This window comes from Haliotis rufescens, unplaced genomic scaffold, assembly GCF_023055435.1.
Source record: "Haliotis rufescens isolate VD_foot unplaced genomic scaffold, xgHalRufe1.0.p SCAF_10, whole genome shotgun sequence".
Taxonomy (NCBI): Eukaryota; Metazoa; Mollusca; class Gastropoda; order Lepetellida; family Haliotidae; genus Haliotis; species Haliotis rufescens.
Genome location: NW_025963780.1, coordinates 16,988,032 through 17,012,617, shown reverse-complemented (window position 1 = coordinate 17,012,617; position 24,586 = coordinate 16,988,032). Strand labels below are relative to the sequence as shown.

The 24,586-nt window shown below is 41.0% G+C and overlaps 2 protein-coding genes across 2 annotated transcripts in view; both read right to left on the bottom strand.

Moving 5' to 3' along the window:
* The window catches only part of LOC124110710 (zinc finger CCCH domain-containing protein 10-like), a 332,500-nt gene that overhangs the window by 296,040 nt on the left and 11,874 nt on the right, over positions 1-24,586 (bottom strand). Inside the window, exon 2 of the mRNA XM_048387524.1 lies at positions 19,630-19,738. The gene's annotated coding sequence lies outside the window, so the exon portion shown is untranslated. The remainder of the gene's footprint in view (positions 1-19,629; positions 19,739-24,586) is intronic.
* Positions 1,295-11,677, bottom strand: LOC125374573 (proteoglycan 4-like). Its single transcript, XM_048385458.1, has 2 exons — positions 11,659-11,677; positions 1,295-2,814 (listed from the first exon to the last, which is right to left on the bottom strand). The coding sequence occupies exons 1-2, from the start codon at positions 11,675-11,677 to the stop codon at positions 1,295-1,297; spliced, it is 1,539 nt and encodes a 512-aa protein (XP_048241415.1).

Here is a 24,586-nt window from a genome sequence, read left to right as displayed (position 1 = left end):
ACCAAAACCTCTTGTGAGTTATACCAGACAAAAGAAATTGGATACACAGACTTCAATACTGATTGTCTCGCCCACTAGAACTTCCTTCATTACGTGATATTGTTAATAAGACATCCTACATGACTGTACTGTCTGCTTTTGGCTCATCAACAGACAGCAGACAGATAAGTATGTCTTTGAAACCAGGAGCAGTTATATGTCACCAGCAAATAATCCACTAATATAGGTAGCAGTGGAGTTGCAGGAAATCATCATGAATGTTAATATAAAAGACAGACAAAAGTTGATGCGTTAGAAAACCAATATGGCTTTGTTTTGCCAGTTGTGTAGCCTACAAATAAATGTCAATAACAGATCAAATACTTTGAAGATATACCAGTCAAGAAATGATTGAACTTTGCATGAAATTGAGTCAATGTATTTACTTTTGGTCACATGGGTTTGTTTGAATGCTGTATGTACACACACAGCAATATTCCAGCTGCCAATATAACCCGTGCTTGATGTTGTGAGCAACGATCCACCCCATCTGGTTCGGTAACATGCAATCAACCAATCCACAAAACTTTCCTAGTACACATTCTATCTTGTTTTCTTCTTTAAAAACCCATCTTCACTTCCATCTGTTAATATAGGTACAATTTTTGATCAAATATATCAAAAGCAACTTCCACTGAAATATTATAATTCTTCATAAGGACCTCAAAGCTTTACTTGTCTGGTCTGATAACACGTTAAAGTTTTTGGCAATAAGCATTTTGAAGCACCTTAAGTCCTAAATAATACCATGCATGTGGAATGTACAATAATGTTGTAGGTCCAATGTTCATGACTGGACAAACATCATCCTGTTTTTAAAATATATGTTTGTATTTTCAATATTTATATCCAAAACGGAATCAGCTACAAGGATATAATCACCCAAAACAAAGGAATAATGTTCAACATTTCTCCCGGAAATATAATAATCATCAGCAAGTTCTTTCACATAAATGGAAAATAATAATGGACTAATGCTACCCCCCTTTCATTACACCACAACAGCATGTTGGCTTGTTTGTTTGTTGTTTTTCGCCGCAATATGTATCTTTCCAGCTATATGAAGCAGTCTGTAAATAATCGAGTCTGGACCAAACAATCCAGTGATATAAGTCAGGAGCATCGATCCACGCAATTGGGAGCGATGACATGCTTCAACCAATTCAGCGAGCCTGACCAACCGATCCCATTAGTCGCCTCTTACGACAAGCATAGTCGCCTTTAACAGCAAGCATGTGAAATAGGTTCATCTGTGTCAGTGTGGATTCAAGGATTGTCTATGTCCAACAGATTTGTCAGGTGCTGGTTCAAGGACAGTCACAATTGCAGACAGATCTGTGTCAGGTGCTGGTTCAAGGACAGTCACAATTGCAGACAGATCTGTGTCAGGTGCTGGTTCAAGGACAGTCAGTATTGCAGACAGATCTGTTTCAGGTGCTGGTTCAAGGACAGTCAGTATTGCAGACGGATCTGTGTCAGGTGCTGGTTCAAGAACAGTCACAATTGCAGACAGATCTGTGTCAGGTGCTGGTTCAAGGACAGTCACAATTGCAGACAGATCTGTGTCAGGTGCTGGTTCAAGGACAGTCACAATTGCAGACAGATCTGTGTCAGGTGCTGGTTCAGAGACAGTCACAATTGCAGACGGATCTGTGTCAGGTACTGGTTCAAGGACAGTCACAATTGCAGACAGATCTGTGTCAGGTGTTGGTTCAAGGACAGTCAGTATTGCAGACAGATTTGTGTCAGGTGTTGGTTCAAGGACAGTCACAATTGCAGACAGATCTGTGTCAGGTGCTGGTTCAAGGACAGTCACAATTGCAGACAGATCTGTGTCAGGTGCTGGTTCAAGGACAGTCACAATTGCAGACAGATCTGTGTCAGGTGCTGGTTCAAGGACAGTCACAATTGCAGACAGATATGTGTCAGGTGCTGGTTCAAGGACAGTCACAATTGCAGACAGATCTGTGTCAGGTGCTGGTTCAAGGACAGTCAGTATTGCAGACGGATCTGTGTCAGGTGCTGGTTCAAGGACAGTCACAATTGCAGACAGATCTGTGTCAGGTGCTGGTTCAAGGACAGTCACAATTGCAGACAGATCTGTGTCAGGTGCTGGTTCAAGGACAGTCACAATTGCAGACAGATCTGTGTCAGGTGCTGGTTCAAGGACAGTCAGTATTGCAGACAGATTTGTGTCAGGTGTTGGTTCAAGGACAGTCAGTATTGCAGACAGATCTGTGTCAGGTGCTGGTTCAAGAACAGTCACAATTGCAGACAGATCTGTGTCAGGTGCTGGTTCAAGAACAGTCACAATTGCAGACAGATCTGTGTCAGGTGCTGGTTCAAGGACAGTCAGTATTGCAGGCAGATCTGTGTCAGGTGTTGGTTCAAGGACAGTCAGTATTGCAGACAAATCTGTTTCAGGTGCTGGTTCAAGGACAGTCACAATTGCAGATGGATCTGTTTCAGGTGCTGGTTCAAGGACAGTCAGTATTGCAGACAGATCTGTGTCAGGTGCTGGTTTAAGGACTGTCACAATTGCAGACAGATCTTTGTCAGGTGTTGGTTCAAGGACAGTCACAATTGCAGACAGATCTGTGTCAGGTGCTGGTTCAAGGACAGTCAGTATTGCAGACAGATCTTTGTCAGGTGTTGGTTCAAGGACAGTCACAATTGCAGACAGATCTGTGTCAGGTGCTGGTTCAAGGACAGTCAGTATTGCAGACAGATCTGTGTCAGGTGCTGGTTCAAGGACAGTCAGTATTGCAGACAGATCTGTTTCAGGTGTGGATTCAAGTTCAGCATCATCATCGCAGACACTTAATTTATTGATGAGAGTGACTGAATATCTAAATATCTAAAAGTTATTATTTCTATCTTTTTGTGCAATCGCGTGTAATGTAAGTCAAATGACATTAGACTTCCGTTGATTTGATTTCTCGGCTCAGACACGATGTTTAATGCCAAAATATATTCATGAAAAATCTTTGTCACAGCTCGCAACCCAGCACGATACATACACAAAGTTTCATATTTTTAATATGGATCGCGATTTCCTGCTTTAAACGTTCAGAATAACACGACTTAACAAAAAACCTTTCGTCAAAATCTGAAATTCATCATACACAAGGATGGTACCATTGCTGTAATTTGATTGGCTGCCTTAGGTCACGTGCTCAAATTTGACCAATCCCGAACCTTGTAGCAGGTTTCTGCGAGAAAGCGTCATTAGAAACCATTTTTTATGTATTAAAATCGCATGTTACAGCTACGTGAAGACTCTAGGTGAGTTTACTATCGTGCAGATGACTAAATAAACTTTGTAGATAATGTTGTGTAACATGACAGTCTTCGACACATGTGTTATTCATACGAAGCTTCGAAAACGGAGGTATTTCTTCATGTTACTAATGTGATGGCACACTTAATTTGGCATAACTGTGCCCATTGGCACACTTGAAATCAATTTAATTTCAAACCCTGGCAACCCATGCTTGGCGTAAGAGGCGACTAACAGGATCGGGTTGTCAAACTCTCTGACTTGGTTGATGCATGTCATCATATCCCAATTGTATAGATCGATGCGCATGATGTCAATAACTGGTTTGTCTGGTCCAGAGTCGATAATTTACAGACCGCCATCATATAGCTGGAATGTTGCTGAATGTGGTGTTAAACAACAAACAAACAAACATGCAAGACATGGTAGAATATATGACAGGCATCCATCTCCTATGAAACTATCATAAGCTTAATGTAAAAAATGTTTATATAATAACTGTTTATGATTGCTATACCAGCGAAATATGAAGGAATATGTTATGAATAAAAATAAGCCATGAAGTGTTTCCCTATAAAAAGTATTCTAAAAGTTCAATGTAACACTGTATTCGACGTAATAAGCGCCCAGGGCGCTCTCAAAATTAGAAATAGGGGGCTCTTATTAGAATACTATTTTGGTGGAAAAAAAACAGAGTTGAAAGATAAATTTTGTGGTTTATGCTGACAGCCTGAAATGTTTATGTATGACAGATATATTTTTCCAGAATTTAATTGCCCATAATTAAGGGTGCATATAACACACAAGTGCGTATTGTATGCGAATAAATAAGTCTTGTGCACATTGATCAATCAGAAGGGGTGCTAATTGGGATTGTTAACTAGCCAATATATTACACATATCGCAGGGCGCTTATTACATTGAATATGGTAGATGTTTTCACAGTAACTGTATAACTGTGTAATCATCTGGTATCATCACTATCTGACAGTGCCTCAACACACCTGCTCATGACATGGCGGGAATCTAACAATGGACTCTGCTTTTAGCAGAAACTCTTTATGATAAAGGAAATGGTTTTGTCGCTAATATTCACTATCAGTCAGTGGTAGGGTTCGTACGAAGTTCGTGCACGGAGTAGGGCTCATTTGATTTCCATTCATCTTATTAGTTGACTAAAAATAGACACATCACGACTACTGCACAACGTGGTTGTGTATTCGTAGCCGATGAAGGAAAGGACGAATCAGGGAACTACTGATGACACAGACAATCTTATCATGACATGACCACCAAAGTAACATGACAAAATAAAACAAATATCACCATCCCCACCTTCATGATCGAAAACGTTGCCCCAGGACCAAGAGCGTGTGAGGGGAAACAAATTATAGCAATCAAACATGGGCATTCTTTTTATAACTATCACAGTAACGTATCATTTTCAAGAAAATCACTGTGCTTGCAGCACCCTCCACTCACTCACTCACTCACTCACTCACTCACTCACCCCATCAATTTTAGAGGTCTATTTGTTGCATAGTCTAATATTTCATCTTCCCACTGAAGATTTTAAATGACCACGATGCATTATTTATGACTCTCAAGACTGGAAACACCAACAATCAGTACATCATTACAGCACTCAGCTGTCCGTGGTTCTGCTGTTGTATCATTACAATGGTCCAGATTAAGTACTTTCCACAGGCAACCACTATACAACAAGAAAACACATAAGTGTGCACTCCCGTGAAATAAGACGCTGCACATTTCACATTTACAAGCACTACCTTACCTCATTTACAACCTCCAAGAGAACACACATCAACCCCACTACATGCAATCAGTGGTCAGTCAAGTGTCAAATGTCAATTTGAATAAATGAATGGTAATCACCACCCCTCATTAAGAGAACCTGATTAGACAGCAACATGGCCGAATAATTTACTGATAATAGTTATCAAACGCAAGTTGACAGGCGATCAGTTCCCTGCTGTTGACAAAGGTGTTGACTACATATAAAGACCGGCATTGTTCCCCAAATACGGCCAATAAAGTGGCTGAAATAGCATTGTCAGGGTAGAAGGTGAAATAAACTTATTCATTGAACTCAGCTTTTTATGTTCAGATTCTGAAAGTGATCACAGATCGAGGATTATCAGTGGTCACATCAACAGGTGATGCAGGAAAGCCAATAGGTCATGTGTCATGTAGAGTAAACCAGTAGGCTTATTTACCATATTGCACGGACCAAAAAAATATTTTCAATTGTGCCACAGAGCATTCCTTGAGATGTTTGCAAATGTCATTAAAATTACCAAACTGGAATAAATTATTTCCTAATTAATGTTAATTGTTACGACTTACGACTAATGTCATGGCTTTTCACACTGTCCTAGACTGTATTTCAGTGATAACAAGACCAACAAGAGTCATCAGAAAGATGACATATCCCCCCCCCACCGGCAGCTGTCTGTAAAGTAACCACAAGTAAATGTGCAATTCTGTATGTAATTAGTCAAGAGTTGAATGTTCTTTAAGAAGCATACATTGTTCACCAACAAAGATCCACCATAGTCGCATCCATATGAAATGGAAAGTAAAACATGTGTGTTTCTGTGGGGTTTTTTTATGCAAACAAATGACAAATTACAAGAAACAATAACTAAACAAGCGTATAGTCAACGAAGTCATCTATATCCCCCGCCCATTTTAACACGTTATGGTCCCAAACCAGGTAACTGACCCAACATTTCTCTTAGCCCATGTCAAAATAGCTGCAATGGAAATTCGAAAATAAACATTTCTAAAACTCCTTAATATCAAATGGCACCAGTTCAGTATGTACTTTATATATAGACATGCAATGTTTGGCAAGGAAATATTTAACAGTTTATTTGTTATACTCCATAAGTGAACCCACCCTATATGAAAACTTAAATCCAACTTGTTGCCATGTAAACGTAAAAAATAAAAATTTCTAAAATTCATAAATAGCAAAAGGCACCAGTTCAGCATGAGTCTGATAGACATGCAAAGTCTTGTTTGAAAGTTTTGAATGAGTTTTGAGTTATGCCCCAGAAACGAACTCTTCCCTATAGAACCTAAGTCCAACTGGTTGCCACGGAAACGTAAAAAATAAAAAAATAAAATATTTCTAAATAGCAAAAGGCACCAGTTCAGTATGTGCCTGGTAGACATGCAAAGTTTTGTAAGAAAGTATTTAACGGTTTTTGAGTTACGCTCCGGAAATGAACACCACGCTCCGGAAACGAACACCACCCTTATAGAACCTAAGTCCAACTTGTTACCATGGAAACTTAAAAAATAAAAATTTATTATATTCCTTAAAAGCAAAAGGCACCAGTTCAGTATGTGCCTGGTAGACATGCAAAGTTTTGTAAGAAACTATTTAACGTTTTTTGAGTTACGCTCTGGAAACGAACACCACCCTTATAGAACCTAAATCCAACTTGTTACCATGGAAATGTGAAAAATAAAATATTCTAAAATTCCGAAATAGCAAAAGGCACAACTTCAGTATGTGACTGATAGATATGCCAAGTTTTGATCAAATACACTGAATTGTTTTCGAGTTCTGCCCCGGAAAAGGAAATGATTACGGACGGACGGACGGACGGACGGACGGACAAACAGACGGATGGACAGATGGACAGACGGACGGACGGACGGACAGACTGGCTGATTGCTATATCCCCCCGCATTATATGCCGGGGGGATAATAAAGAGGAAGAAACTTTAATGCATAATTTCACATACTGCATTGAATACAATACATTTGAATTTATTAAACAAATAAATACAAACTTTAAATTCCCAATTGTGAAAAAAAAAAAAATTTAATCCCAATTTTGTCTGACAAGGGTACTAAGTTTGGAATAATTGTACAAAAGTAAACAATATATTTGTAATGCCAAGACATGTCTGATATTTCACAGTTTTTGTTGAACCTCTGTGTACTATTCATACTTCATCTTTCTTTCTTTGTGTGTTGCCGCACTCAGCAATATTCCAGCTATATGTCAGCAGTCTGTAAATAATTGAGTCTGGACCAGGCAATCCAGTGATTGACATCATGCACATTGATCCACGCAATTGGGACACGATGACATAAATCAACAAAGTCAGCGAACCTGACCACCCGATCCCTTTAGTCACCTCATCTAGTCATCTTTGTAAATGGGCCTGAGGCCTTCATGCAAATGTACTTGTTCTACTAGTTTGGAATCCAAGATAAATCCCTGGTTTAGATTGGTCCTGTGACCAAGAATTATAGTTTTGATCAATAAAAAAAAATGTTATTGGAAACGTTTGCCCCTATTCTTGCAATTAATATTGTGTCACTGATAAAAATAGCTGACATGAAATTACAAGTCAGTCAACCATAACAGCTTCCACTTGCAGGTATTCCTATAGAACTACGGAGTCCATGTCGAGAGCCCAGGTTACTTTTGCAAAATAACTTTTTCCATCTTTTAAACATTCCTAACAAGGTGTTCAACAAATGTTTTCTAAATTTTTAACCCTGCGTCCATCAACCTATTTGTGAAAGATGTCATAACATTGCCCATGCTCTGAAGCCTTCTGTTAATTAAAAGAAAAGCGTTTTTTTAATCTAATTGGCATGATTAGGTGAGGTGAGGTGAAATGGGGTTTAACGTCGCATCAAAGATTTTTGCACTATTTATATAGCGATGCGTGCGTGCGTGCGTGCACTAGTCCGGACTGATGGCGATTTATAGTGCCAGCCCACTGAGATACCATGCCGCAGTTTAACATGAACACCCCACTAAGACACAGTATACTGACTCCGAGCCGACAAGTCCTTCTTTTAGCCCCTTAATGCCAAGCTCCAGACAGGGTAACAACAAGTACCATCTTTGATCGTCTTTTGGTATGACGCGGCCGGGAATCGAACCCGAAACCTTCCGCTCTCCGTGTGGCATGATTAGAGAGAATCAATTCAATGTACATGCTACAAATTGGTTTTAATGATTCAAACAGCCATCACAAGTGATTATTATTTGGGAACATTCTATTTTGTTTATGCATAGAGATAGAGATTATTACACGAGCATGTGTGTCATACCGAATTCGTACACTAGTTTCATAAAATCAGTATGACACATATGTGAGTAATAATTTCTTTATTACCCATTATATCTTAATCCTCTTGAGCTCCCCTTTAGAAAAATGCACTGATCACCACCGCTGTCCTAGTAAATCACAATTTGTCGAAAGACATGAACAATTTTCAGCTATGACGTCAATTCTAGTGTGACATCATTCCGACCATATGTCACAATAAGATTAGAATGGCGTCAACAGAGCCGTCGGGATGACAGAAACAATACACTGGTGTGAGAGAAGTGATGTTTGCACTAGTAGACATACGATTTTTATGAACCTGGTTATTTCTAACTCTGTGGGTAAGAAGCATGAAATACTCATATCCCCCGCCAATATCCAGTCCAGTTGTATGCAATGCATTAGCCCTCCGGAAACGTACCACCATTTTCAGTCTAAGTTAAAGTTGTTGCTATGGAAACTCAAAAAATATTTTTTTCAAAAATCCCAAACTATCAAAAGGAACAAATTTACCACCAGACTTATCTATGTGCCAAGTTTGATGAAGAAATATTGTACGGTTTTCAAGACCTGCTCAGGAAAGGATATCATGCATGTGGTAAACCCTGCAGTTAGACGTAGACCCCCAGCATGTGGGCTTCAGGTAAAAATTGTGCCAACAACCAACACTGGTTGTATGAGACAACTTGAAGAATCAAGTGGTCCGCCTTGGTGGCCTGGTTGATAGCATGTCAACATACACTAACAGCGTGGTCATTGCTCGAAATACCAATCACTGGCTTGTCTGAGGCAGACTTCATTTTTTACAGGCCATACAGCTGGAATATCACTGAGTGCATCATTAACTAGAAACAGACATGAACAATTATGCCTGATGCCAACAATTTGGTTATACAACCAATTGGAAAACAGGAAAGTGATATTCACAGTCAATGTAGTGATAAAAACAGAAGAATCATCACCATACTTCAATCAAGAGACATTTTGACTTCTTCATGAGGAATTCTTTGTACAAAAGAGACAATTATTTAAAAATAAAATATCTTCCAGCTGCTTGCCAGACAATAAACTGACAAACAATGACCAAGTAATTACTTTGCAGCATCCTAAGGGCTAGTCTTTAAGTTGATCACATAATGTACATCAACACCATCCTACTCCCATGCATGAAGACGTCTAGACATTTTCCTGTCTTCACTCTATAATGACATTATGCTAAGCGTTAAAAGCCAAGTGATCTCACAAATATTTAATGCATTAAGATCCTTCAACAATACTGAAGTCTACAAAAGATACGCAATCGCTCTTGGGCACGAAGAGCAAGATATTGTAAATCCTAATAATTCAAGGAAAGCCCTAACTGCCCTTCTCTCTGCATGGAGATGGCTATATTTCCTGAGAAAATATACACACGCTGTCAGAGTGAAATTGGTGTTGCTTTCATCACGCCCAACTTCTTTCACCAACTTGTAACACTGGCTTGTGATTTTTCAGTTTTCAAAGTGACTGTAGAGTATTTCTCCATCTTGCACTTAAAACCCTGAGAAGGCACAACAGTTCAGAGGCCTCATTCAACAAGCATCTCCTAAACTGCAAAACACTGTCATTAATAGTGAAAAAAGGTTTATTTTTACAAAATGCCTCATTGACATATGATGTCCCTGACAAAGCACACTTCTCCTTAAACACTGTAAAAACATTGGAGCCAGAGTTCTTCAGCAGAATGTAAACATTCGTAAAGCTGTTAAAATTCCATGGAAAAGTTAACAGAGTTTTTATTATGATGCTATACATAAACACTGTATTAATGGACAAGTTTTAGGATCAAGATTAAACTGAAAACGTGGTTGTTTTACATCACAGTATGCAAAATTTCAGCTATATCAGCAGCCTTAATCAACTGAATCTGAAACAGACAAACCTAGGGATTGAAATTTTGAGAAACGTCACGCACCATCAGAGTAGAATAACTCTGAACAAAAAAGTTACTGAGCCTGACCACCGATCCATCTAGTTGTATTATAGTTCTACAGCAAGCATAGGTTCCTGCACACCAATTCTAATCCAGACTCCCCTCACGGGGACATCCTGTTTATAGCATGTCAAATCTGAAATGACTCTTACCTACCCAGATAAAAGATTCCCGCCAAATTTACGGTTTGACTATCTCTTAATTTGCAAAACATTGTCATTAATAGCGATTTTTTTTACCAAAATGCCTCATTGACATAAGATGTCCCTACACAGCACTCTGCTCCCTAAACACTGTAAAAACATTGCAGCCAATATTTATAAAGCTCTAAAAAATCCATGGAAAAGTTAAGAGTCTTTATTACAATGTTATACATATACGCTGAATCATTTGCGCTTGTTGACCAGTGGAGCTTATAATATGCAGAGTTGGACTAAAAATAGATTACAACTAATCAAGTAAATGTGAATCACTTACCTGTTTAGCAATCAAGAAACTAAACATGACAAACAATTTCTAGAGTGAAAGCTATGTACGATTTACAAGGAACTGAACGTGATTCTCTTAAGTATGTGGATATTGCATAAATGTGAAGAGAAAGGAACAAACTTGATAAAAGTGTAACTAAATGTCTAATACTTTAGGACTATGTGAAGCTGATTACATCTGCGGAAGATTAACAGCTAAGTAATTGTTTGTCACAATCCATAACCTGACCAAGATGTCACTTTTAAGCATGCACATTTCACCTCATATGACAAGGCATTCACATGATCCGGACTAAAAACAGTATGCGCTTTGTCGAACACTTCGATGAGTAAAACCAAAGACATGTCTTCAGAACAGACCTCTCACATCTTGGTTTCTCAGTCCTTCGTGAATATGCCAGACAAGATGGAACTGTTGAAGACTATACTGAGTACTACTTCTCAACCTTTGCCAGGAATGAAATTAACAACATTTGCAGTTTCTCAGTGTGTGACATTTCTGAGATCAGCACAACAGACACATTAACATTAACGCTACTAAGTGTGTGACCACACATGAAAAACTGTCAAAGACAATTAGCCTGAAACATTTTACAAAATCTAAACAGCTGAAATTACAGTCTACTATGACTTTCAACCTACTACTACTTAGCACTGGAAGAGAGAGGGTGCATTTGTAGCAAGGGGTGGAGTCATCCCACTGAGGATGTCCTTACCTCGTCAGCTTACTGAGTGTCAACCTCTTTGGTCATGTTGACAACGCATCCAACCTTGGATCAGAGGACCCATGGTTCGAAATCCCATCATGAGCAAAAGAAGTGGGATGTGCCATACCTCACGCCTCATAGCTTGTAGTGGGATGTCCCATACCTCACGCCTCATAGCATGTAGTGGGATGTCCCATACCTCACGCCTCATAGCATGTAGTGGGATGTCCCATACCTCACTCCTCATAGCATGTAAAGGGATGTGCCATACCTCACGCCTCATAGCATGTAGTGGGATGCCCCATACCTCACGCCTCATAGCATGTAGTGGGATGTCCCATACCTCACGCCTCATAGCATGTAGTGGGATGTCCCATACCTCACGCCTCATAGCATGTAGTGGGATGTGCCATACCTCACGCCTCATAGCATGTAGTGGGATGTGTCATACCTCACGCCTCATACCATGTAGTGGGATGTGCCATACCTCACGCCTCATAGCATGTAGTGGGATGTGCCATACCTCACGCCTCATAGCATGTAGTGGGATGTCCCATACCTCACACCTCATACCATGTAGTGGGATGTCCCAAACCTCACACCTCATAGCATGTAGTGGGATGTCCCATACCTCACGCCTCATAGCATGTAGTGGGATGTCCCATACCTCACGCCTCATAGCATGTAGTGGGATGTGCCATACCTCACGCCTCATACCATGTAGTGGGATGTCCCATACCTCACGCCTCATAGCATGTAGTGGGATGTCCCATACCTCACACCTCATACCATGTAGTGGGATGTGCCATACCTCACGCCTCATACCATGTAGTGGTATGTCCCATACCTCACGCCTCATAGCATGTAGTGGGATGTCCCATACCTCACGCCTCATAGCATGTAGTGGGATGTGCCATACCTCACGCCTCATAGCATGTAGTGGGATGTGTCATACCTCACGCCTCATACCATGTAGTGGGATGTGCCATACCTCACGCCTCATAGCATGTAGTGGGATGTGCCATACCTCACGCCTCATAGCATGTAGTGGGATGTCCCATACCTCACACCTCATACCATGTAGTGGGATGTCCCAAACCTCACACCTCATAGCATGTAGTGGGATGTCCCATACCTCACGCCTCATAGCTTGTAGTGGGATGTCCCATACCTCACGCCTCATACCATGTAGTGGGATGTGCCATACCTCACACCTCATACCATGTAGTGGGATGTCCCATACCTCACGCATCATAGCATGTAGTGGGATGTCCCATACCTCACGCCTCATAGCATGTAGTGGGATGTCCCATACCTCACGCCTCATAGCATGTAGTGGGATGTGCCATACCTCACGCCTCATACCATGTAGTGGGATGTCCCATACCTCACGCCTCATAGCATGTAGTGGGATGTCCCATACCTCACACCTCATACCATGTAGAGGGATGTGCCATACCTCACGCCTCATACCATGTAGTGGTATGTCCCATACCTCACGCCTCATAGCATGTAGTGGGATGTGCCATACCTCACGCCTCATAGCATGTAGTGGGATGTGCCATACCTCACGCCTCATAGCATGTAGTGGGATGACCCATACCTCACGCCTCATAGCATGTAGTGGGATGTCCCATACCTCACGCCTCATAGCATGTAGTGGGATGTCCCATACCTCACGCCTCATAGCTTGTAGTGGGATATCCCCTGTCAGGCAACCACAACCACCATCTTACATTCAGACAACCACAACCACCATCTTACATTCAGACAACCATCATCTTACATTCAGACTACCATCATCTTACATTCAGACAACCACCATCTTACATTCAGACAACCACCATCTTACATTCAGACAATCACAACCATCATCTTACATTCAGACAACCACCATCTTACATTCAGACAACCACCATCTTACATTCAGACAATCACAACCATCATCTTACATTCAGACACCACCATCTTACATTCAGACAATCACCATCTTACATTCAGACAACCACAACCATCATCTTACATTCAGACAACCACCATCTTACATTCAGACAACCACCATCTTACATTCAGACAACCACAACCATCATCTTACATTCAGACAACCACCATCTTACATTCAGACAACCACCATCTTACATTCAGACAATCACAACCATCATCTTACATTCAGACAACCACCATCTTACATTCAGACAACCACAACCACCATCTTACATTCAGACAACCACAACCATCATCTTACATTCAGACAACCACCATCTTACATTCAGACAACCACCATCTTACATTTAGACAACCACAACCATCATCTTACATTCAGACAACCACCATCTTACATTCAGACAACCACCATCTTACATTCAGACAACCACAACCATCATCTTACATTCAGACAACCACCATCTTACATTCAGACAACCACCATCTTACATTCAGACAATCACAACCATCATCTTACATTCAGGCAACTGTACTGGCCATAAATTCCATGAGTAACACCACCACCTGAGTCATCTTACATTCAGGCAACCGTACCAGCTATATATTCCCTGAGTAACACCACCACCTGAGCCAATCTGTACATTCCAACACAACATCACTCTGTAACATCCAACACAACACCACTCTGTACCATCTAACAGAACACCACTCTGTACCATCCAACACAACACCACTCTGTACCATCTAACAGAACACAACTCTGTACAAACACAACACCACTCTGTACCATCCAACACAACACAACTCTGTACCAACACAACACCACTCTGTACCATCCAACACAACACCACTTTGTACCATCTAACACAACACAACTATGTACCATCTAACACAACACCACTCTGTACCATCAAACACAACATCGCCATGTACCATGCAACACAACACAACTCTGTACCATCCAACACAACACCACTCTGTACCATCAAACACAACACAACTCTGTACCATCCAACACAACACCACTCTGTACCAACACAACACAACACAACACCACTATGTACCATCCAACACAACACCACTCTGTACCATCAAACACAACACAACTCTGTACCATCAAACACAACACCACTCTGTACCATCAAACACAACACCAATCTGTACCATCTAACACAACACAACTCTGTACCAACACAACACCACTCTGTACCATCCAACACAACACCACTCTGTACCATCTAACACAACACCACTCTGTACCAACACAACACCACTCTGTACCAACACAACACAACACCACTATGTACCAACACAACACAACACCAGTCTGTACCAACACAACACAACACAACACCACTATGTACCATCTAACACAACACCACCATGTACCATGCAACACAACACCACTCTGTACCATCCAACACAACACCACTCTGTACCATCAAACACAACACAACTCTGTAACATCAAACACAAGACCACTCTGTACCATCCAACACAACACCACTCTGTACCATCTAACACAACACAACTCTGTACCAACACAACACCACTCTGTACCATCCAACACAACACCACTCTGTACCATCTAACACAATACAACTTTGTACCATCCAACACAACACCACCCTGTACCATGCAACACAACACAACTCTGTACCATCCAACACAACACCACCCTGTACCATGCAACACAACACTATTCTGTACCATCCAACACAACACTACTCTACACTATCCTCCTTTGTGCTGTCCTACACTACCCAATTCTGTATCACCCTACTCTGTACTACTCTACCACAAGAATCATTACAATATAAACAACATGTACAGTAAGTTAGTAACTAAATCAGACACTTCAAACACACTCAGTGTCAAGAGCACAAACAGTGAACTGTTCAATGAAATAACTGTGAATTGTATAGCTACATCACGGGAATGGCCCCACCTTGTCACGATGTGGTAACAATGATTACATTTGCACCAAAGGTCAATGATTATGCAGACGCAAGTCTAAAAGAGAAGAACGAATGAAAAGTTTTGTAATCAAAGTTTGGATTCTTTAAAAATTTAGTTTGGACCCTTCAATAATAACAAACTTCTGATAGAATCAAGTTTACTCCTGGCTGACTTCCAAAAACAATTCTCTGGCATCAAGTAAATTTGTTTATAGAATTTCAAAACTTGATGCCCCTTCAGCAAGCAGAACAGTAAAGGTCAATTGCTTTGAAAAAAATGCATTAATAGAAATGAGTATCAAAAAGTATTTCATCATTTCTTCATGTTCAAATTTAATATCTCAAGTGTCACTTTTTGCACAAAAATAATATACATAAGCAAGTTTTTGTGGGCTTTTTCTAGTTTTCATTCCAAAGCAGCAGGAAGATGATATACAAGCTGAAGATTTATGAAGCATCTTGGGAAAACAGAATGGTTTGTGATCTGGTTCCTGAAATAAATAAAATAAATAAACTGTTTCCAGTTTTTACTTTTAACGGAGACAGTAATGGAGTTATCATGATTATCTGTATCAGACAATAATCAGTTTGGTAGACCCTCATCTGTCGAGGTGTAGCCTTGTGGATCAAGTGTTAACCCACAGAAGGGGTAGTGTTTCACCTCACAGAAGGGGGAGCGTTTCACCTCACAGAAGGGGGAGTGTTTCACCTCACAGAAGGGTGAGTACTTCACCTCACAGAAGGGGGAGTACTTCACCTCACAGAGGTGGGAGTGTTTCACCTCACTGAAGGGGGAGTACTTCACCTCACAGAAGGGGGAGTGTTTCAACTCACAGAAGGGGGAGTGTTTCAACTCACAGAAGGGGGAGTGTTTCATCTCACAGAAGGGGGAGTACTTCACCTCACAGAAGGGGGAGTGTTTCAACTCACAGAAGGGGGAGTGTTTCATCTCACAGAAGGGGGAGTACTTCACCTCACAGAAGGGGGAGTGTTTCAACTCACAGAAGGGGGAGTGTTTCAACTCACAGAAGGGGGAGTGTTTCACCTCACAGAAGGGGGAGTGTTTCACCTCACAGAAGGGTGAGTACTTCACCTCACAGAAGGGGGAGTACTTCACCTCACAGAAGGGGGAGTGTTTCAACTCACAGAAGGGGGAGTGTTTCACCTCACAGAAGGGGGAGTGTTTCACCTCACATAAGAGGGAGTACTTCACCTCACAGAAGGGGGAGTGGTTCACCTCACAGAAGGGGGAGTGCTTCAACTCACTTAAGGGGGAGTGTTTCACCTCACAGAAGGGGGAGTGTTTCACCTCACAGAAGGGTGAGTACTTCAACTCACTGAAGGGGGAGTACTTCACCTCACAGAAGGGAGAGTGTTTCACATCACAGAAGGGGGAGTGTTTCACCTCACAGAAGGGGGAGTGTTTCAACTCACAAAAGGGGGAGTACTTCATCTCACAGAAGGGGGAGTGTTTTAACTCACAGAAGGGGGAGAGTTTCACCTCACAGAAGGGGGAGTGTTTCATCTCACAGAAGAGGGAAGGCAGTGTTTCACCTCACAGAAGGGTGAGTGTTTCATCTCACAGAAGAGCCAGTGTTTCACCTCAAAGAAGGGGAGTGTTTCACCTCACAGTAGGGGGAAGGGTGTTTCACCTCAGAGAAGGGGGGAGTGTTTCACCTCACAGAAGGGGGAGTGTTTCACCTCACAGTAGGGGGAGTGTTTCACCTCAGAGAAGGGGAGTGTTTTACCTCACAGAAGGGCCAGTGTTTCACCTCAAAGAAGGGGAGTGTTTCACCTCACAGTAGGGGGAGTGTTTCACCTCAGAGAAGGGGAGTGTTTCACCTCACAGGAGGCTCTGTGTTTCACCTCACAGAAGGGAGGAGTGTTTCACCTCACAGAAGGGGGAGTGTTTCACCTCACAGTAGGGGGAGTGTTTCACCTCAGAGAAGGGGAGTGTTTCACCTCACAGAAGGGCCAGTGTTTCACCTCAAAGAAGGGGAGTGTTTCACCTCACAGTAGGGGGAGCGCTTCACCTCACAGAAAGGGGAGTGTTTCACCTCACAGTAGGGGGAGTGTTTCACCTCACAGAAGGGAGAGTGGTTCAGCTCACATTAGGGGGAGTGTTTCACCTCACTGAAGGGGGAGTGTTTCAACTCACAGAAGGGGGAGTGTTTCACCTCACAGAAGGGTGAGTACTTCGCCTCACAGAAGGGTGAGTACTTCACCTCACAGAAGGGAGAGTGGTTCAGCTCACATTAGGGGGAGTGTTTCACCTCACAATAGGGGGAGTGTTTCACCTCACAGTAGGGGGAGTGTTTCACCTCACAGAAAAGTGATTCACCTCACAGGAAGATAAGTGTTTCACCTAACAGAAATATATGTGTTTCACCTCATGGAAGAGTGAGTTTTTCCCCTTAAAGAAGTGAGAGTGCAGATGCCATAAAGCTCAGCAACTACAGAGCGTATGAAATCAATGCTGATTGGCCCACCTGTCAGTACCTCCTGTGGAGGTGTCCTCGAATCTTCACACAGGCAGATCTCATATCACAGCAAATATCTGATTGTAATTACATTCTGAACAAGTCATCAGAAAGATGACATTTCCCCCCGGCAGCTGTCTGTAAAGTAACCACAAGTAAATGTGCATTTCTGTATGTAATGAGTCAAGTGTGAGTACTTCGCCTCACAGAAGGGTGAGTACTTCACCTCACAGAAGGGAGAGTGGTTCAGCTCACATTAGGGGGAGTGTTTCACCTCACAATAGGGGGAGTGTTTCACCTCACAGTAGGGGGAGTGTTTCACCTCACAGAAAAGTGATTCACCTCACAGGAAGATAAGTGTTTCACCTAACAGAAATATATGTGTTTCACCTCATGGAAGAGTGAGTTTTTCCCCTTAAAGAAGTGAGAGTGCAGATGCCATAAAGCTCAGCAACTACAGAGCGTATGAAATCAATGCTGATTGGCCCACCTGTCAGTACCTCCTGTGGAGGTGTCCTCGAATCTTCACACAGGCAGATCTCATATCACAGCAAATATCTGATTGTAATTACATTCTGAACAAGTCATCAGAAAGATGACATATCCCCCCCCCCCCCGGCAGCTGTCTGTAAAGTAACCACAAGTAAATGTGCATTTCTGTATGTAATGAGTCAAGAGTTGAATGTTCTTGAAGAAGCATACATTGTTTACCTACAAAAGATCCACCATGGTCGCATCCATATGAAATGGAAAGTAAAACATGTGTGTTTCTGTGGGGTTTTTTTGCAAACAAATGACAAATTACAAGAAACAATAACTAAACAAGCGTATAGTTAACGAAGTCATCTATATCCCCCGCCCATTTTAACACGTTATGGTCCCAAACCAGGTAACTGACCCAACATTTCTCTTAGCCCATGTCAAAATAGCTGCAATGGAAATTCGAAAATAAACATTTCTAAAACTCCTTAATATCAAATGGCACCAGTTCAGTATGTGCTTTATATATAGACATGCAATGTTTGGCAAGGAAATATTTAACAGTTTATTTGATATACTCCATAAGTGAACCCACCCTATATGAAAACTTGAATCCAACTTGTTGCCATGGAAACGTAAAAAATAAAAAATGATAAAATTCCTAAATAGCAAAAGGCACCAGTTCAGTTTGTGCCTGGTAGACATGCAAAGTTTTGTAAGAAAGTATTTAACAGTTTTTGAGTTACACTCCGGAAACAAACACCACCCTTATAAAACCTAAATCCAACTTGTGGCCATGGAAGCGTAAAAAATAAAAATGTCTAAAATTCCTAAATAGCAAAAGGCACAACTTCAGTATGTGACTGATAGATATGCCAAGTTTCGATCAAATACACTGAATTGTTTTCCAGTTCTCCCCTGGAAAAGGAAATGATTACGGACAGACGGACGGACGGAGGACGGACGGAACCTTAGTATAACTATATACCCCCAACCTTTAAGGTCGTGGGTATAAAAAAGTGTGATGTACGATTTGAACAATCGAAAGTTATCAAGATAGATCCCCTTTCTCGTTTGGATTGTCTTTCTTCTCAACGAATGCCTGATTTTCCTGTAAACAGGCATTATGTACAAAGAACAACATCCACCTGTTTACTGTCATATCTTCTTACCTGATACTTTCTGCTTGAAACTTGATCTGACCTGATGCTCAAGAAGCTTATATGTCTGGATGGCATTTAACAATGCTTAGCTTCACAAGAACCAGCAGGAACTATTAAGCTGGTAAAAAAGGAAGTATGGAAGATAAATCACTTTTGAATACAAATGTAAGTCACGATCAGTGAGTTTGAACGTGAAAATCATCAAGTTTTTGGGGCACATGTGAACTGACAAAAATAAATATCTTTTGCACAATAAATGTGTTTTTTTAGAAAGTGTTTGTAGCACTTTAAGAGCAATGTAAATGTATTGTGACTTTGCTGGAGAAAAATCATCAGCAATGCACAAACATATGCAGTTTAATTCAAAGTCGATTGACAATGGCCTACAATAAGCAACTCCAGCAGAAAGAACCCAGAAACAGTTATCTAAAGACTGAGGCGCTATAGCTAAAAATATGCAGCATTCAGATAGTGCACATAGGTAATAATATGTCGTGAAGCAGCCATCAAAGCTATATTTATCAAAGACATGTTATTGTGATATGAAACGTCTGTTTGACATAACAGAACTGAGTATTTTCCAACGTCAAGGCAAAATGTCTAATCAGCACATCACTTGACTGCCAACCTAGTAATTTCTACTCATAATCAGATGTCTGCTCAACACATGAATATAGACTGACATCCTAATGATTTTGGGAGTTGACTGCTTGTCTTTAGGCCTGTGACTAGCCAAATGGCAGGGGGCATGGTGAAAATTAATGTCAGCTGCTTGGTTGCCAAGTTGCTAGCCTCTACTCATGGAATTTACCTAGCATCTCAAAATAAGCATCCTTGACAAGCAAATCTGGAACAAAAACATCATTAATTTGTTCAAACTGTGGATTTTTTAAAACTTCTCAGATTCTTAAATTCAGAGGTCTTTCAACAATCTATATTAACACTACATCTAATGGATAACTGTGCATTGAATCCTTTCCTGTGAAACACAAGTCACCTGCACAAAGCCATCACATCAGCAATAACTATATTCACAAGTGTAGGGATTTTCTTCATTCCAATTCCAGACTTTGTACTGATATTGTGTGCAGCTTTGGGGCAGGACGTGCAAACTTACACAGCGTTTCTGGTGACCTTGAACTATCGGTTGTACTTGTACGGTACGGCAGTAATTCAAAATACCCGTCCTCACAACATTCATCTGATTTCAAAAACACTATATGCTGACTTAAACACATTACACCTACACCCTTTAATGGACCTTACTCTTCTCATCACTTACAACTTTCTGTTTCTTTGAAAACATCAAAGAATATACCACCTTCTGTCTGGATACACCCATCCGGCTGCGCAGCACACGTCTTGCAGCATATACCCTCCAAACCCTATCATATGGTGCAGTGCATACGTGCAGCATACTCTCCAACCAAGTACTTAGTAACTATAAGAAACAAACAGTCAGACAGTATATTCGCATACATGAGATACCTCCCGATCTGTTCGGGAGGCTCCCAGGTTAGCATCATGGTCATCTGTTTGTCTAGTAATCAACTGGAAACACGTCCATGTGGTAAACGATTTAACAATGTTAACTGTCAGGAAAACTTGCATTGTACTGTACAGTTAAACATGACTTTATTGGTTATCAAATTGATCTGAAAATATGTCAAAACGTCAATATACCTCAAAATTGCACCGCCATCTTCAGAAACAACAATGGCACCAGTTCAGTATGTGCTTTATATATAGACATGCAACGTTTGGCAAGGAAACATTTAACAGTTTATTTGTTATACTCCATAAGTGAACCCACCATATATCAAAACTTAAATCCAACTTGTTGTCATGGAAACATAAACAATACAAATTTCTAAAAGTGCTAAATATCAAAAGCACCAGTTCAGTATGTGCCTGGTAGACATGGAAAGTTTTGTAGAAAGTATTTAACGGCTTTTGAGTTGCGCTCCGGAAAACGAACACCACCCTTATAGAACCTAAGTCCAACTTGTTGCCATGGAAACGTAAAAAAAATAAAATTTCTACGCACACACACACACACACACACACATGGATGCACAGACGCACGGACGGACGGGCAGACAGAACCCATTTCAATATCCCCCACCATCTTTGTTAGGGCTGGGGATAATTAAAAGGATTGAGCGGCAACGTTGAGAACAAGGTATGAGGAAGGAGGATACAGGCGGAAGTCTTTCCTTAACTTGCCTTTTAGCTGACATTATGAGTTGTCTGCACAGAAATACCAACACATCAAACTTTGTCAAATCTCACGAGGATGTATCATGTGATCATTTAATTGACTGGCTAATCTTTAAATTATGTCATTATTAGCTTACAATATTATCGATCGTGATTTTTAACTCTAAACATTTAAATAATACAAATCTCATGCTACATCTTGACTTTTAAATTGGCACAAATTGAAATTATTATTATTGTCTCAAATTGTTTGTTTGTTGCATAATTGACGGACCAGAAAGCATGTTCAATGAGTATGGATAAGGAAAACTGACCTTTGTGGTACTGACATCGTAAATTGACAGAGTGTGATGACTGATTAACATTTAAATTTAATAGTTGCTGTATTCAAATTCTCCCCGAAACTCAAGGCTTAATGTCCCTGACACCCTCTGACAGCTTATTACATATATGTAAGAAGCCTTGTGTTCAGCGGGGGATGACTAATTAAGTTAGAAAAGGACGTGGTAATCTTTCACAATTTTTAAGTAAAAAGACAACAAACATTGTGAACTTGTGTGCTAATCAGAGCTCCAGATAAGCTGCGTATCTGCGTAAAATACGCATCAGAAATTGAATAATACGCAGTAAAATAAAATCCAAGCATATCTTATACGCAACGAACATTACTGATACGCTACAAAATTAAACTTGTGCGAATCATCAAAATATTGTGAAGTAACCCTGCACATTCTATTGGCAAATCAGCAACTTATTTTGAAATTATAAACAGGCATTCCGTCAACCTTGCCAAACTCCACGATGACAGTTACATCATGATCATTTGCCATCACACTTTCTTGTGGAAGTATCGTGGTTTTTTTTAGTCTTATAAAGCTCTCGAACCCACACAACAGCAGTTTTCAGGGACTAGATGAATAGTGTTTTTAAATATTTAACTTAAATACCCACATGTGTAAAAACTAGTGGGTAACAGAAATTTGAATACCCAGATAGAATTACTGATACCCAATGATTTTAAAATGCATGGGTAAAATACCCACAACACCAAAAGCTTATCTGGAGCTCTTGCTAATGTTATGAGAACACTAATTTATGTTGTAAGAATTAGGTGAAGGACTTTATCAGGGCATGAATCTAAGGTACAGATTCGAGTACAATATTTTATATCATTCTTGTTCTTACAACTGCTCCTCTTTCTCCCAATAAAGTACTGTCACAAGTACTATAAGTCTTATGGAGATTAACCCTTGCCCGTAGACCCATGGCTAGTAGAAACTACCTCGGGCTAATAAAACTATAATTCTACTGGTATGTAAGTTTTTTTGACACACACTGAAAGTTATAAATTGTCCCTTCAATTCCCCCTCTTAAATTGTTGCACTAGACATTTGGCACAGCCCTTCTCGTTGTGAAAGATTGAGATTTGAAAGTCTTCTTATTTTAAAAGGAATGATAAGATGTTTACAGGGACAGCAGAAAAACACTTCCATTAGCCCTGTGGGCCTGTTTGGTTTTGGAGTAAATTTCCATCCCAGTCTTGGAGCACAGCTTAATACTCAAGTTTCATGGATAAATGTTCATATACACTGAAAGGCAAAAGAAACATCACTTCTGAAAATACTGATAAAACTTAACAGACACTGGCAGTTACATGTTCTGTGGTCAATAAACTCATTTATCGTTCTACTGCTTCTTTTTGTTGCCTTAAAGTCCATTTAACAATTGAGTTTAAAATGGAGTGCTTTGCCCAAACGCAGCCTACAAAAGTGCAATCGGACTCAGTCGCGGAAAAGACTTGTCAAAAACATGATGCACGTGCATATAAGAGACACCCACAACTGTTAAGCTGGCTTTCGTTATTTCGATTCATCAGCCATGCCAAGATTATCAGGAAATGAGAGAGAACAAGCGATCGGAAGACTGCAAGCAGGCCAGAGTGCACAGGTCGTTGCAAATGCATTCAATGTCAACGTCACAACGATATATTGTTTGCAACATCGCCACAACACCACCAACACCACCAACACCACCGACAACCGACCGCGTAGTGGTCGTCCTAGAGTCAATACTCCCAGACAAGATAGGTTCATGATACGCCAAAATCTGCAGAACCAATTCCGAATGGTCACTGAAACAGCTCGGCAAACCATTGGCAACCACCAGCATGCCATCAGTGATCGTACAGTCCGACGTCGCCTAACTGCCAACAACATCTCATGCCACCGTCCTGCTCGTGTACCCATCCTGAGAGATTGTCACCCACAGGCCCGACTGCAATCGGCCAGGCAGCATCAAAATTGGCGTCAACAGCAATGGAGAAGAATCATCTTCACTGATGAAAGTCACTACTGTGTTTCAACGGTGGATGGCAGAGTCAGGGTCTGGCGAAGGAGGGGCGAACGTTATACTGATGCTTGTGTTATGTAACGAGACCTGTGGGGCGGCCCAAGCATCATGGTTTGGGGTGGAATCAGACTGAACCAGAGAGTGGGACCTGTTGTCTTTCAGAATATTGGTCCAGGCAGGGGTAATGGCATCACAGCTCTCCGCTACATTGACCAAGTCCTCAGACCCCATATCGTGCCTTTTTTTGCCCGTCATCAAAACCACACCTTTCAGCAAGACAACGCCCGTCCCCACACTGCCAGAGTCACCAGGGACTTCCTCCAGCAGCACAACATCCAAATCATGCATTGGCCTGCCCTCAGTCCGGATTTGAATCCCAATGAACACTTGTTGGATG